This window comes from Scardinius erythrophthalmus, assembly GCF_964197995.2.
Source record: "Scardinius erythrophthalmus genome assembly, chromosome: 7".
Lineage (NCBI taxonomy): Eukaryota > Metazoa > Chordata > Actinopteri > Cypriniformes > Leuciscidae > Scardinius > Scardinius erythrophthalmus.
The window spans coordinates 21,698,120-21,714,921 of NC_138227.1; the positions used below are offsets into that span (position 1 = coordinate 21,698,120).

Consider the following 16,802-nt stretch of genomic DNA (forward strand, 5'->3'; position numbering starts at 1 on the left):
ATATATATATATATATATATATATGCCTTGTTATTCATAAATAATGATAATAACAGTGATGGTGTTCATAAATAATACAAGGCATTTTTGAAAACTTATTTTAACATATTTTATTGTTTTGAACAATACAATTAGGCCTATTACTTTTTATTGTTTTAATTCACAAATTTTCCAAAATCCTTACACTTACACGGGTTTTTTTTTAATGATTTCTACCTTTTACCACGAATATAAAATATAAATGCATGTAGCCTAAAATAAAATGTAGGCCTATATGTTGAAAATCACTTAGTATGGCTTTATGATTGGTTCAGTGCTCTAGTTATTCTTTTCAGCGCATCAAAATGTCTTCGTCTTCTTTAACGCTTGTGATGACTGCACCATAATTAACAACAATATTTTATATTTCCTACATTTTTCTTATAAAGGTAACTAACTGATTTCATGACTAGCTCTGTCAGTAAAGGTGGCGGGTCTGAAGCGTTAACGTATGTCTACAATCCTCTTATTTTGTCCCTGACCAAGTATGGATTAGATTCATCCACGGGTCACTTTCAAAGGACTTTCATTGAACAGAGAAACACCTAGGCCTTTTGATATTTTCAAGGAGATTTATATCGAATATCGCTTTCCATTTTATTTTACTATAAAATGTATTTGTTGTTTTTTAAAATCGTCAAGGATTCTAGGAACCTGCGATATAACGAAACGAAGGTAAATAATTTAGCCCAAATTGACAACACTATCGAGAATTTCTGTACAGCAATATTTATAACAGTAAAGCTGGAAAATGTCGCTGAACGTTAGGTGTGAATTGTGAAGGTGCAAAAGAACACCTTTATTGATGACTGCAGGCATTAAGTAGCTCTCCAGGGTGCTTAAATTGAATCTCTCAACGCCACTGACAAGCCTCAGCAAACTGTTGTTTGTGAGCTGAGATCTGCTCACATTTATTTATGCCCACGGAACGACTGATGCTGGAAAACCGTCGTGAAAGTTGACCGTGTAACTCTATGAAGGATATACATCTACTTTACGAAAGAACCCACTGGAAGAAAAAGTTAATACTTGGAAATGTTTTCATGCATCAAGAGGCCCATATGAATAATGGTAAGTTCAATTTCTAAATTATATTTTATTTAGCAATGTGTTTTATTTTGTGCACTAGCATAACTGTAAGTGGATACACATTTGGAATTACTTTGTTTTTGTCGCATTTCTAGTGTATGAAGATTTTAACAAAACAATACAACAATAACCTAGAAAATATGATAATACTACTGAAAAAAAATTGTGTGTTGGATTTACATGATTTAATAGTGTACATCGGTTCCACGTGAATCAATTAAGTTAAACAAACATAATTTGTTCATGCAACTTCAACATCATGGAATTAAGTCTTTTTAAATGACCCAATTAAGTAGTCTCAAAGTGAATTTTATATATGATTCAGCTAGTCAAATTCATATATTCACTCTTTTGTCTTGATTTATTTTAGTGTAACACAATTGAGTCAATAGACTATAGTTAGCAATAGCACTTATTAGCATCTTAAATGCTAAGATTTACATGCTCCTTCAGCCAGAGTAGGATAGTTAAGTCCACACCATAACCAAATGCTCCACTCTTCTCCACAATGGTAACTAAATGGAGTTTAAATGGGTCTAATAATTCCAAAGTAATTGAACATTAAACAAAATTACACACTATCAAGTCTTCCCCTTTTCTCCGAAACACATACAATAACACTTAATTTCAACATTTATTCTCTCTTAATTCAGCCATATGCAAAGCATGCTGGGAACTAACAAGCACCGCCCAGTTTCAGTTAATGCAACACAAATCATTCATGTAATCAAACACAAACGGATTAAGTAAACTTAAATTTTGCATATATTTAAGCAGATTGAACACAATCAAATTAGGTTAGGACAAAATGTATAGCAATTGTGTTGCTTAAGCTCATTGTTTCAGTGATGCCAAAACAAAAAATGTTCCCTGTCAAAAATAATTATAAATCCATTATGTTCTAAACGTTTAGTTTCAACTTGATTTTCTTCATCAGTAATTACATTTAGTGGACAAATGATCAAATGACTTCTGGTGGTATTTGGCTTTGATTTTATAAAATAAATAAAAACTTTAACCTAAGTTTTCAATTTTAGTGAGTTGAAATGTTTACATAGAAAATATACAGCTTAGCTATTATGTAACAGATAAGTCTATATAGGCTATTGAATGTTTAGCCTTGAAAATGATGCTAAAAGTGTGCCGTGACTCCAGTTCATATCTAATCTGCTGTTTCCAGGTGTCTCTTTGTGATGTCCATCTCTCATAACGGCTTCTAAAGGAGGACAATGCGACATATTCACCTCCCATTTGGAGGTGCTTTATGGGAGTTATCCAGTTACCCCTGCTGCCCTGTCCTCAGGAGCAGACACAGCCTCTCAACACTTCCATTTTACAGCATTACACTATGGATCATTCTTGGTGTGTTGACGTTCCCTTGCTGTGTCCAATGCCTGATTTTCAAAGTAGGAGTCCTGGGGCCTTGGAACTGTGACCCTTATTACTCTAAAGCACTTCCTTCCATTGCGTCCAGACTGGCTGTTGGCCGCATAAACGAGGATTTTAGTTTAGACCTGGGCTGTACAATGGACTTTGTCATCCTTCAGGAAGCTTGCGAGACATCAAAAGCATTGACCTCATTTATACAATATGAGAACGTAGTTGATGCGTTTGTAGGCCCTACAAATCCAGGATACTGCAATGCTGCTTTGCTCATGGGTAAGAATTGGGACAAGTCTATATTTTCATGGGCGTGCATTAACTATGAGTTAGACCGGGTCCAGGGCTACCCAACATTTGCCCGGACTTTACCATCTCCGACGCGGGTGCTTTACAAGGTGCTTAAGTATTTCAGCTGGGCTAACATAGGCATCGTGTCTTCTAATGAGGATATATGGATCGACACGGCTGCCAAATTGGCTAGTGCTCTCAGAAACCAGGGCCTTCCTGTTGGCATTGTTGCGTCCATGGGGAATAATGACACTATGTTGGAGAACACATTGATGAGCATTCAAAACGCAGGGGAGATAAAAGGTAAAGTGTTTTGGACTCATAGATTTGCATTGCTAGCATAAACATTCATTTTAGGGGAGGAGAGGACAAGGCTATTTGCCACACATTTTACAATGATTTCTCAGAGTTGTGTGTGTGTGTGTGTGTGTGTGTGTGTAGACATAAACCTGAAAGACTTTTTAAGATGACATGTTTAAACACTAAAACAATAATGTAATTGTTTTTACAAACCATTGTTTTAACCAATAAATATTGTGATTAATAAATAGGAACCTTTTAACATTTAAATCACATGACAACTCTTCCTGGTCAACCTTTCATTATTATTATTTTTTAAATATCTTTATAATACATATAAATACTATATAATATATATATAAATATAACTATGCTATTATAACTTTACTGAGGTTTTATTGTCTACTTTAAGCATTTGTATACGTACAGGTAATTGGAACAAAAGCTATTTTAGGAAGAGAGAGAGAACTAGGTGTTTAAAACTAACATACAATATCACTGCTTACAAAAAAAAAAAAAAAAGCATAGCTGTAATTGGAATTTTCACTCAAAATCCTATATAGTTAATGAAATACAGCTCATGTGACAACAAGCCCGGGTGTCTCCTATTGGACAAAAAGAGTTTTGTCTCCGCTGCGCGTCGGACGGTTCACGCCTCGCCGTCGTCCATTAATACCTGACAATGGACACCTCGTCGGGCATTAACCCTTATACCATGGTCACTTACCAAATAACACATTTTAAAACATTAGTTTATATTTTAATTAGTTTTACAATCGAAATCTAAAGTTTTTACAAACAATAACTTGGTTTCCCTGGTTACGCCTGACGGTTTATTTAGCAACCGGAGATATTTATAGTCCGCTCGATTTATAGTCCGCTGTTGCTATGGTTACTCGCAGCTGATGTAGCCAGCGCATTTATTTATTAATTTCGAACGGTAAACAGTCAGTTTAACCAGAACTCCTTTACTAGGTGTCCTCTGTCACTTTTTAATGAACCCTGCAGCCATTCAGAATCGAGTATTCACCCAGACCATGGTATAAATAGTATGAATAAACAGATGACAGCTTAAAGTTTACTTAATCTCTCATCATTTTCACTTTCTTTTGATAGAATTTTCAAAAGATTTATCTCAAAAAAACGTAACATGCATTTATTCAGACAGCATGCACTACATTTGTTACTCAATTAAAGATATTTATGTGAAACGAATGTATGTGAAATTTTCCAGTGCACACTGACTGAAGGTTTGTCTTCAATTGTCAAACTATAAGTTTTGGATCATGGCCCTTTTAGAATTTAAATAAAGCATGTTATATTAAGATAAAACCTACTGCTTAGACCGTATATTAGTCCTAAATGCTTTTAAAATTCAACATGAATTAATTCAGTTTTCATGTATGTTTCAGTCATAATTATGTGCATGCATTCAGCGCTCATTGGAGGAGAGCAACAATCTTCTTTCCTGATGAAGGCCTATGACATGGGATTGACAAATGGTCGATATGTGTTTATACCGTACGACACACTCCTGTACAGCCTACCCTACACCAACACAACCTACTTCCCACTGCAGAACAACACCAAACTGCGCAAAGCCTACGACGCTGTGCTCACCGTCACCGTGGAGTCAGATCTGATGTCATTCAACGAAGCGTTCAACATGGCCAAACGACTCGGAGAGCTGATAGTGTCACAAGAGCCAGAGCAGGTGTGGGTGGTGCACTTTGACACATTCTGATTCTTATTTGTACACTCGCATAAAATGCTCGATTCAAATATTCTGCTACATTTCAGGTCTCTCCTCTCTTTGGTACAATCTACAACAGTTTGTACCTGTTTGCCAAGTCCATGCACAACACCAGAAGAGCAGGTAAGTGGTTCTCCGGGTCCAACCTGGCCTTCTTCACGAGGAACATCACATTTTCGGGGTTCAACCAGAACATCCGCACGGACGCCCAAGGGAGCGGGCAGACAAACTTCGTGATCCTGGATACTGATGGCTGGGGAACTCAACTGTATCGTTGTTTTCAAGTAGACCTGACTTCGGACACGGTGCTGTTCGCTGGCAAGTCCATTCATTTCCCTGGAGGTTCACCTCCACCTTCAGACTCCAGCTGCTGGTTTGATCCCGATGCAATCTGCACAGGAGGTACGACAGACCCACACAATGTTGTTCAATGAGAAACAGATATTTGACTTTTAATTGTTCGACACTTAAAAGTCACACTCATTTCTCTCAGCTTCTATATATGTGGCATAGTTACATTAATGCTTTTTAAGCAAATTGGTATTTTTATGCTCAATATTTTTAGTAAATGATCAATATTAAAAACTATTATTATTATTCAAAGTCAAATAATTTTAAGAAATCTAAATATGTATTTTATGCTAAAAATAGCAAAATGCAAATATGCTCAATGTCGTTTAGTAAATGATAAATGTTATTATTACTATTATTTTTTTCAATTAATTTTAAGGAATGATTAATTAAAATTAATAATTAAAATCAAACAGTAATATTTTATTTTAATCTTTCTAACAAATATATTTGCATATCATTTTATGCATTATGTGTAACTTTTATTATTATTATTATTATTATTAAAAGATAAATAAAAAAGTCTCTTTTCACTTGTTTTTATATGTCCACCGTGAACTGATGCATATTGATTTATATGTAATTTGAAACTTGTATGCTCTGTGTTTGTCAGCTAATTCATTCTCTTGTGTTTTAGGTGTGGAATTAATATACGTCATCATAGCGTTTGTGACGGTCTTCATTATAGTTCTTGGTTGTATTGTCCTAACTCTATTCATAAGGTAATTTTGCTGTGATTGTTATAGAACCTATGATTTATTTCATTTTATGAATATGTAGAAGGTACAAGAAGTTGTACCTGATCTTGTCTGATCTTTGTAGGAGGCGAATCCAACAAATCCAGCTGATCAAAGGGCCCAACAGAATCCTGCTTACGCTTGAGGACCTGACCTTCATCAACCCGCAGCTGAGCAAGAGGGTATGCGTCACCTCATCATTAAGCATTAAGCGCGTTTTTCTGAAAATGTTATACTATATTTTCTACATTTATTATGCACTCTTTGCTCACAGAAAATCACCCTTGAGGATCTTAGCGATTCAAAAAGTTACATTGAGGAGAAGAGCAATGCTGACCGGTCCCGCTCTGTGAACAGCACGGCAACGGCAACGCATGAAAATTCAAACGTGGCCGTCTATGAGGTGACTTTATGTGTCATTTCATTTTATTTATTGAACACACCATGTCTTTTTTATCTTGACCACATTTTTTAACTTTCCTGTAGCTCAAACAGTACGCTAGCAACGCCAAGGTCAAGTGTTCGATTCCCAGGGAAAGCAAGAACTGATAAAATGTTAATGTGTGCCTTTAAAGGAGAACTCCGGTCAATTTTAACATTGAGCTAATTTTTTTGTACATTTGGAGTGCTGTCAATACAGAGAACAACGGCAAAAATCGGTGTTGCCTACACCGTGTTATCCTATTTTTAAAATTTGCACCCTGTTGACTTCAATGGGGCAAGTACTAAACCTGCTTTTAGCCTCTTAACATCCTTGATGTGTCATTACAAGTGCACAGAAAATGTGAGTGATTCCTTCTGAGTGAACACGGGTGAATCTGACTGCAGTAGATGTGAAAGATATGTATAAAAATGATGTTATTTAAGCCAGCGCAAATACCTGTTTACATCCTGTTTTTCGGTTGTCGATTGCAAGGCAACACCGATTTTTGTCGTTATTCTCTGTATTGACAGCACTCCAAATGTACAACAAAATTAGCTTAATGTTAAAATTGACCTGAGTTCTCCTTTAAGGGATAGTCCACCCCAAAATATTTTTTTGTCATCATTTACTCAAGTTGTTCTAAAGCAGAGTTTCTCAATGATATTTGAAGAATGTGGGTTCCCATTGCCTTCTATAGTATTTTTTTTCATACTATGAAAGTCAGTGGGAACCAACAACTGTTTGATTACCCACATTCTTTAAAATATCTACTTTTGTGTTCAACAGAAGAAATAAACTCATACAGATTTAGAACAACTTGGGGGTGAGAAAATAAAAATGATGAATTTTTTATTTTTGGGCGAACTCTTTCTTTAAATGCAATGAAAGTTGCTTTGGATAAAAGTGTCTACCAAATGCAAATGTAAGCCGTTTTGATCTTTGCAGGGCGACTGGGTATGGCTAAAAAAGTTTAAGGAAGGACATTTCAAGGAGGTTAAACAGAGCACCACTAAGATTTTCACCAAGGTATTGGCTCTAAACCTTTCATTTAAAACTAACAGTTTGGTATGAGCTTGCTCTTTGAGTGACGGTTCCTATCATATTTATAATTCCCAGATGAGGGACCTACGGAATGAAAATGTCAATCCGTTTTTGGGGTTCTTCACCGATTGTGAGATGTTTGCCATCGTCACTGAACACTGTTCTCGGGGGAGTCTACATGACCTCCTTCGAAATGAAGATGTCAAACTGGACTGGATGTTTAAATCCTCTTTATTGCTGGATCTCATCAAGGTACTTTTGAATGTTATGATATTATGAAAATGTGAACTTCTAATAACCTTCAGATCATTTTCAGATCCATTCTGCACTTTCAATATAATATCTGTATTTGTCTGCATTATAATCTGATGGTTTCTGTTACCCATCCAATAGGGCATGAAATATCTTCACCACAGGGAATTTCCTCACGGACACCTGAAGTCTCGTAATTGTGTAGTTGATGGACGTTTTGTCTTAAAGATCACTGATTATGGTTACAACGAGATCCTTGAATCCCAGAAAGCTCCAAAGGAGACCCCACCTCCAGAGGGTATCTTATTTACAATGCAAATCTCACTTTTATTCCATCTAATTTCCTGATATTGAAAAAAAGACATAATAAGGCAATTATTTGTCTTTCAGATCTATTCTGGACAGCTCCTGAGTTTCTCAGAGATCCGGAAAGTCCACGGAAAGGAACATGTAAAGGAGATGTGTACAGCTTCGCGATTATACTTCAAGAAGTAGTCGTCAGAGGAGCGCCGTACTGTATGCTGGGCTTGACTCCTGAAGGTTGGTTGTAAATAAACTGTTCTTACAGTCTTAGTTTGATGAACTGGTAAACAGGCTGTGATAACAGGAACTGGGCAGGGATTATCAGTGACATGTTTATTGCATCAACAGAGATAATAAGGAAGGTGAAGAAACCTCCGCCTATGTGCAGGCCCACTGTAGCTCCAGATCAAGCTCCACTGGAATGCATCCAGTTAATGAAGCAGTGCTGGTGTGAACAGCCTGATAGAAGGCCTGCTTTTGATCAGATCTTTGATCAGGTGAGCTTTGAGTGCATTGGCTAACAGAATTAAAAGCCTTAGGATCTAAGGAACGTAGATTGTAAAATGCTGGCTTACTTTGTAAAATGATTCTACAAAATATTTGGCCAGCCATTTTATATTAATTGATTATTTTATTGTAATAATTATTGCTTTTATATTTGTTATATTATATTATTACATTGCTTTATTTCATGTGTTATTTTTATTTTATTTTTATATTTAAAATTTTGTGGTCAGTAAGGATGCATTCAGTGGATCATAAACTAAATGTAGTTCTTGTGAACTATTCATCAAAAAATGTAAACATTTTTTTTTGCAAATTCACGGGTTTCCACAAAAACATAATAAGAACATAATAACATATGTGTCTTCAGCACCCAATTATCATATTAGAATGATTTCTGAAGGATCATGAACTGAAGACTGCAGTAACGATGCTGAAGATTCAGCTTTGCATCACAGGAATATATTAAAATAGAAAACAGTTATTGTAAATTGTAATAATATCTCACAATATTGCAGTTTTTGCTGTAATTTTGATGACATAAACCCTTGGTGAGCATAAAGCATAAAATGCTTGGTGAGCATTGAACTTCTTTCAAAAACATTTAGAAAAAACTCTTACAGACCCCAAACTGTATGTATTTATAATGTATTTATATATTCTGTTTCTAATATGACTACAGTATTTCCAGATTTCAGGAACATTACAAATAAAGACACTTTAATTAAAGTTTCTTGGCATATGTCTAAATGACAACTACATTTTATGATTTTGGTCTGTTCTCAGTTCAAGCTCATCAACAAGGGCAAGAAGACCAATATTATTGACTCCATGTTGCGTATGCTGGAGCAGTACTCCTCTAACCTGGAGGACCTGATCAGGGAAAGAACAGAAGAGCTGGAGGTAGAGAAACAGAGGACTGAGAAGCTTCTGGCTGAGATGCTTCCTCCGTGAGTGTTTACATTCTCCAGCACACTTCTCAAGTAAGACATGTTCCTGGATCAACAATCTTTCTATGTCAGATTAAACTTCTTTTAAATTTTCATTCAGTTCTGTGGCAGAAGCTCTGAAAACCGGTGCCTCTGTGGAGCCAGAGTACTTCGATCAAGTCACCATCTACTTCAGTGACATTGTAGGCTTCACAACCATCTCATCCCTTAGTGATCCAATTGAGGTTGTAGATCTGCTCAATGACCTTTACTCCCTATTTGATGCTGTGCTGGGCAGCCACGATGTCTACAAGGTAAGCTTGGTTCAGGGTTATTACAATTTTGGAAATTGGCGACAAATGCCTTCGATACTTTAATAGTATCTCAATGATACCAAAATAACACTGGCTTGGATGTCTAGGACAACATGCCGATCGATTTCCACGAAAAGCCATTTAACTCATCTTCATCACAGGTTGAAACCATTGGAGATGCCTACATGGTGGCCTCCGGGCTGCCGAAGAAGAACGGCAACAAGCACGCAGCCGAGATCGCCAACATGTCCCTGAATATTCTCAGCTCCGTGGGATCCTTCAAGATGCGGCACATGCCAGAAGTTCCAGTCAGGATACGGATCGGCATTCACTCAGGTTAGCCTCTCAATCTCCAGCTGTTTTTATCCGCTTATTGGCAATGTTATGAAAAAGCTCTTGTAATGCTCATGCAGTCTTTTTGACAGATTAAATTTCATTGTCCAAATATGTAGTTATAAAATATTGCATCCTTTATCTTATCATGTTTCTTGTCTATCCAGGGCCGTGTGTTGCTGGAGTCGTGGGTCTAACTATGCCTAGATACTGCCTTTTTGGAGACACAGTCAACACCGCCTCTCGTATGGAATCTACAGGGTTGCGTATGTTCCATTCAGATATTTTTCTTTACAGATGTGATATACTAACCCTGTACTGCAATGAAAAGATCGGTCAATAAACATAATTTCCATCAGCTTACAGAATTCATGTGAACATTAGTACAGTGAAGATTCTCCACTCACTGAATGATGGCTACAAAATAGAACTTCGAGGAAAGACTGAGCTGAAGGTACTAAAACAAACGCTTTTAATAATCATAATTAATTCAATTATATTTGAACAAAATAATTTCTTAATATGCACTACTGTTAAGTACGGGGTCAGTTTGATTTTTTCATTCAGCAAGGATGCATTAAATTGTGAAAAAGTGACTGTAAAGACATTTATAATCTTACAAAATATTTCTATTTCAAATAAATGCTGTTTTTAAAGAAACTATTTTCAACACTGATAATGAAATTGCAGCAAAATCAGTAAATTAAAATGATTTCTGAAGGATCATGTGACACTGAAGACTGGAGTAATGATGCAGCAAAATTCAGCTTTGGCATCACAGGAATTACACTTTTATCAAAAATAATATTTTAAATTGCTTTCAGGGACATTAAACTGACTCCAAACTTTTAAATGGTAGTGTAAGCACTAACTTACTGTGGATATTTTTAGCTTTTTAAATTAATTTTTATGGATTTTTTTAGGGGAAAGGCATTGAAGAGACATACTGGCTTGTTGGAAAATCTAATTTTACTAATCCTTTGCCAAAACCACCAGAGATCAAACCAGGGTAAGATTTTAATAATATTTAACCATTTATTTTACATATAATTTTTTTTCTACAATATTTTAAATAAACTTAGCATTTAAAATATTGTAAACATATATACATTTATGTAAAGCAATTTGACCTTTTCATTATATTGCCCTCTATTTTACTCTCTCCGAATAAATTGCACTTTCAGATTAATTTATGTGCTTTAGAATAATTCTCGTTGTACTAATGAATGGGATACTATTTACAAATGGGATAATTGGATTTATGCATCAGGGAAGACAACCATGGTTTGAGACCTGAGGACATTGAGGCTTACAGGAGAAGGAAAGCTGAGAAAAAGGCATGAACCCATAGCTAATTGCAAGGAGGTAGTATCTTGCATGTTGTGCTGTATTTGTCACGTGGTTAGGTTTACTTCTGGTGGGTTTGTGCCGTGATGGTGTTCATTAAATGTGGTGGACTAATTGCATGTCTGTTTATTCGTGCATGCTGTGTATTTATTTTATTTTTTTCAGTTATTGTGAAGTGCATTAATTACCAAAGTCCTAAAATGAATCTTGTGAATGAATCTGTCGTTATCATTTATAACTTTCTACATCAATTTTCATCTTTTAGAGATAACTGGCAAGACATGGTTACGGAGGAGGTCAAGTCAATATTTCGCAAGGCCAACAGACAAGTGGACAATCCCAAAATCTGAGAAGTGCAAAGATGTTATAACTGACTGAAGAAGGAAAGACACATGACAAGTTGCACGGGAGAGACACAAAGGACAATTCGAGCATGTGTGTTTCAGTGCAGCTTACAAAGACTACTTTAATAGGATTGATTGTCGTCTGTCTAATCCGACTCTGCCCAGCACAGCAGAAACAACAGTGCTAATGAAATGGCAGCTGAGGAACAGGTAGTCGGTGAAAGTGTGTTTCTTTCCCAATGTCTAACACTTGATCTGTTTTGGCCCCAGAGCCACCCCATGTGCATCCCGTACCAAAGGCGAGTCCACGTTTTGGGTTTTTTTTTTCACAGAGGTTTCACATGTTGTGTTTTCATCCATATGTTACTCATGGGGGAGCTTTAATTATTTTTCTTTGATCTTCTCTAACCAAAAAACAGTGTAGTGACATAATCAGATTTGACAAAGCTTAGTGGACATCTGTTGCTAAGACCAAATGCGATATTCTAGCGATGTTTATGCAAAAGCCAAATTGACTGAGGTTGGTTGATACCAAGCAATTACAAATGTAAGGCTGCTGTAAGCTGTCTCTGGACTCTTGAAAATTGTGAAACGTGACTTTGTGTTTGCTGATTAAGAAGTTGCTTAAGAGAAATTGGAATGCAATAATTCTGTGAGTTCTGTTAATTTATGCAAAAATAATTATTTATACTATGCAGAATAATTCATATTAGTTGCCATACATTTAGTAAACAGGGCAACTGCTTTTATTTGACATGTTAAATCAGTTTAATAAAGGGTCCTATCTCTCTCTCTGATGAAGCACTTGTGCTTGTACTGGATATAAAATGAAATGTTTAAGTTTCTTTGCAGTTTAAGTTGTATTAAACATGTAGGCTGGGTTTATCTGAGAGGGATTGACTGCCTTATAAGCTGTTTAAAATGATCACTTACATTTTCTGTTAATCAAACGGTTTTATTTAGTTTTTCCTTTTTTTATTCAAAATATTCACAAATTTGTTAACTATATCATGAACTATCTGATATTCTGATTCTCAAATATGTGTAAGTGAATGTGTTTTGTCATTTAAACACCTTTATAATGACCCTGTTAGTTGATCTATAATGCCTGATGGGAACCGCCATGTTAGTTTGCACCACAGTTCAGAGAATCGGATCTTACAACAGTCGGATTTACAACACATAAATTCAACCACTTCTCCCAAAATACATTAAAGTAAGTGAACGATAAACTGGGAGAAGAATAGAGTAAACTATAGTCACCTATACAATGTGTATCTGATATGAATAAAACAGTTTGTCAAATTATTATTGAAAGGATTATTATTGACAGTTCCATAGACATCAGTGTATTTTTGCTAGCACTTATGTTTATTTAAATGTCTGAAACCTAAAATAATCATTATGTAGAAGCGCGAAAGGACAATTGATTTTCAGCACGCGACTGCCCATGGAGTCGCAATGGAGCCAGTGCTGCATCCACGCATTTTGTGAAAGTGCGAGGATGACAAGGCTAGGCCAAAAGGAAGGGTAGCGAGGCTCTGCTTCTGTTGCTCTCGATGTGAGGTGCTGGTATGGCGAGAGATCTGAGAGCGGCGAGGGAGATGTCTCTCGAACACCGCCACCAGCTTTTTTTGCCTCCTGAAACCTCTCAACAACTTAGTTGACAGCATCGCCGAAGAGCCAGAGGGGCAAGCTGGGCATCCATGAGAAAACTTGTCTTTCATACCAGACAAGTTTAGCCATAAATATCTCTCCGTAGCCGACAGGTCTGCCATAGACCGGCTGACTGACTTGGCCGTCTCCTTGGTGGCCTGGAGAGATATATCTGTGGCCCGGCACAGCTTTCTTAATGCGTCCTGGCCCACATCGCCCTCATCATCAAGGTCTCTTAGCAGGTCATCCTGGTATGCCTGCAGAATGGACATGGTGTGCAGGCATGCTGCGGCCTGACCTGCCGCTGAATATGCTTTACACACCAAAGCCGAAGTTGTTCTGACCGACTTGGTGGGTTACGTCTGGGCCTTCAGGAATGATGCTGACTCAAGGGAGAGATTGCTAGGTAGATAGCTACCATAGGCATCAGCCCATAGCAATGTTCCTTCAGCCCCAGGATTGAGGATTAAAGATTCGGAAATAAAGACTCGATAAGAAACCTGTTTCTTCCACACCTCAGTGTGGAGAACGGGGGGGAAAAGGCAGGCCCCGACGAAGAGGTTGTTATCTAGAGGGCAGGAAGTGTTTGTCTAGCTTACTATTATGACGAACTTCCTGCTTCTCTGCCAGTGAAACTTCACTCTTCTCTGAGTCACAACCCCCATAAGCTCCTCATAAGCAGGAGTGTCCTCAACATCTGCCTCGATGCTAACAACAACACCGGTGCAGACATGCCAACCTGTACGCATTTGCGTAGCGGATAAGCATTTTGACCTCAAAGTACGCTGGTAAGATTTGTCACTCTAAACTACGCAAAAACCTGGTGATGCCTCTGTGCACGTGCAGTCCTCAAATCAAGCAACAGCAAAGAGTTCGACCAATCATAGCAGTAAATGACGGACATTTTACTGTTAACACAGCCCTCATTATATGTCGGATTCGTCTAACTTATACTTGATATTGTTTTTAGAATAAGTGATTCATTTTGCTATTATTGGACTCCTGTCTATTCATTGTCAACTGTTTTCTATAAATATGTTTGTAATTGGCTAACATTTATTCAGCTAATGCGTGTTCTGTTTAAAAGGTGCAATGTTCAGATGCAAAGACAGCAATAGAAGTGGGATTTAGTATCATAATTGGATATTGGAATAATAAATTAAGTAACCTATCTTAAATGTACACACAATGGTTCCTATTTGTTTTGTTTTTTTACTGTTCAAGGGGTTTCTTAAGTTTAGACTAGTTGACCAGCACACATTATATGCCATGCATATCGTGAGGAACACGAGCCTATGGGCTCTCCTCAAAGAGTGCCCGGCGGGAGCAGAGCATCCTTGACGGTAGCAGCTCGTACACAACCAAACCCCTCGAGAGCTGGCAGTGCATGCTCTGCTCCAAGACAAACAACACACAAATCGTGTGTATCCCCACCTGTGACGTAGCGAGGGCAGGGAGAAACGCATGATCTAAAATGCTGTTTGCTCAACATTTTACAATCTTTCTATATAACTCCTGTCTACAATGAAATGTTTATGCTTGTGACAGACAAACAAGTCTTGTGCTGATCTTCTCCTTTTCTGTTCTGATCTGACCTGGCAGAAGTCTTCCTTCTTCACTGTAAAACATTTCTAACCTCCCCAACTCAAAATTTTCTAGTGACTGGTTACATCTAAATTTTTCAATTGGCCAAAGTGAAATTCTGTAAATTATCAAATTAAATTTACAGAATTTCACTCGGGCCAATTGAAATGTTTTTGATGTGACCAATCGTTTTTTAGTTGGGGAGGTTAGAAATTTTTTACAATGTTACAACGGCCTGTCTCATCTCAACCTGATTGCCTGAGCTTTGGTCAGCAGGTATTCTAGATTCTCCAGATCTGATCTCACTGTATTTTGCCCGATGAGAAGGTCCAGGCTGTTTATCATCTCTGGACCCATTCGTATTTTATCCTCCAGATCTGATCTCATCTGTTGTCGACCAGGTCATAGGTCCATGTCCAGCTCACAGATGTCTCCACACGTTCTGCCGGTGGATTATTATACACATGCAGGATAAAACGCAATGTTACCTTCTTCCAATTCGAAGTCACCTGCATGCACTCAAAAAAATAACTCATTGGACAAACTCAATTTAATTGAGGGCAGGATTTCCATCCAATAATAATAATAATATGTGTAGCCCCAACTCATAAAAAACTAATTCATGCAATGAAATGTAATTAAGTTGGTCCAACTAAATTTTGACCAACTTAAATGAGTTGGTCCAACTCAATTTTGATCAGATAGTTTAGATGAACTGGATACATTTATAAAATTAGTTTTATGCTTCTTAAACTTAAATGAAAACATTTCATTGAAAAATCAATTATTAGGAAATCCTTCTTTTGTACCCCATATAGACAAGAGACAAATCTTGATTGAGATGTTTTTATTTAAAACTCAATAGTGCAATAGCTATTTAATGTGAAAAGTATTTAATAGAAAAATTATTTAACCAAACAAGCTAGTTGCATCTGAGGTGCATCTGCTCTAGCTTCTGCTCAAAGAGTATAGAAGTACTGCTGTGATGTCAGTAGGTGATGTCGTCAGTGGAACACTGGACCAATCCGAGTTTAAAAAACAACAAATTCTTTACAGCTATATTATGTTCTAAGAACAGGTGTGGTAAAATGCCCCCATTCTGGAAAAAAAAAAACAATTTACTTTATAGCCTACATTTACAGCAAAATAAGAGTACAAGCAGTTTTGGCCAAAAATGAAAAAGACAAGAGAAGAAGAAAAAAAAGAAAGAAAAAAAAACAGTAGATAAATATGAATAGGTATATTACTATTTATTAATGAACCATGCTGAAAATCAGTCTATTTGAAAAATATTGTTATCTGATACTAACTGGCTAGCTAACTAACTAACTAGCTAGCTAGCTAGCTGATGCTAACCTGAGGTCATTTTGATTTTAAAATATAAAGTTCACAATTTTTTATTCAACCACTTAGCTAGATTACACTAAATGGAAAAAACAAAGGATGTGATGTTCAGACCATGATAACTACAGATAGTGGAAAGCGTCGCCCCCTGGGGGCGTTTTACCCCACAGACTGAAAATTAGATCACTTAGGCGCCTACCCTGAAATCAGTTTTCTCTAAGGTACGTCGCCAGTGTAAGCTTCACAGTGAATACTTTTACATCACTTTTTTACATCACTTTTTTTTCAACTTAGTCTATAGCAACAACAAAAACGTAGGCTATATTGACTTTATCTATAGGTTATTTTGCGTTATATCTATAGGGGGCGTTTTACCCCAACTCTACCCAAAAGTGTTTTAAAGCTTGTTGTTTTGCAGAACATCACTAAGGCATGTAGTTAGCTACAAGGCAAGCTACATGCTATTTAAGGAAAATATTTGTATTTT

General features: G+C 36.8%; 1 protein-coding gene across 1 annotated transcript; it reads left to right on the forward strand.

The window, feature by feature from the left end:
- Window positions 1-2,357: 2,357 nt before the first annotated feature.
- On the forward strand, window positions 2,358-11,750 carry gucy2f (guanylate cyclase 2F, retinal; the record flags this gene model as incomplete). The annotated part of the gene is made up of 18 exons (XM_081371259.1): window positions 2,358-3,102; window positions 4,512-4,813; window positions 4,900-5,254; window positions 5,841-5,925; window positions 6,026-6,122; window positions 6,215-6,343; window positions 7,310-7,390; window positions 7,481-7,657; window positions 7,799-7,955; window positions 8,048-8,197; window positions 8,309-8,457; window positions 9,251-9,414; window positions 9,515-9,707; window positions 9,869-10,043; window positions 10,208-10,306; window positions 10,400-10,494; window positions 10,964-11,049; window positions 11,653-11,750. 18 exons carry the CDS (start codon window positions 2,358-2,360, stop codon window positions 11,735-11,737), a joined length of 3,324 nt encoding a protein of 1,107 aa, XP_081227385.1. The 3' UTR covers window positions 11,738-11,750.
- Window positions 11,751-16,802: the final 5,052 nt, after the last annotated feature.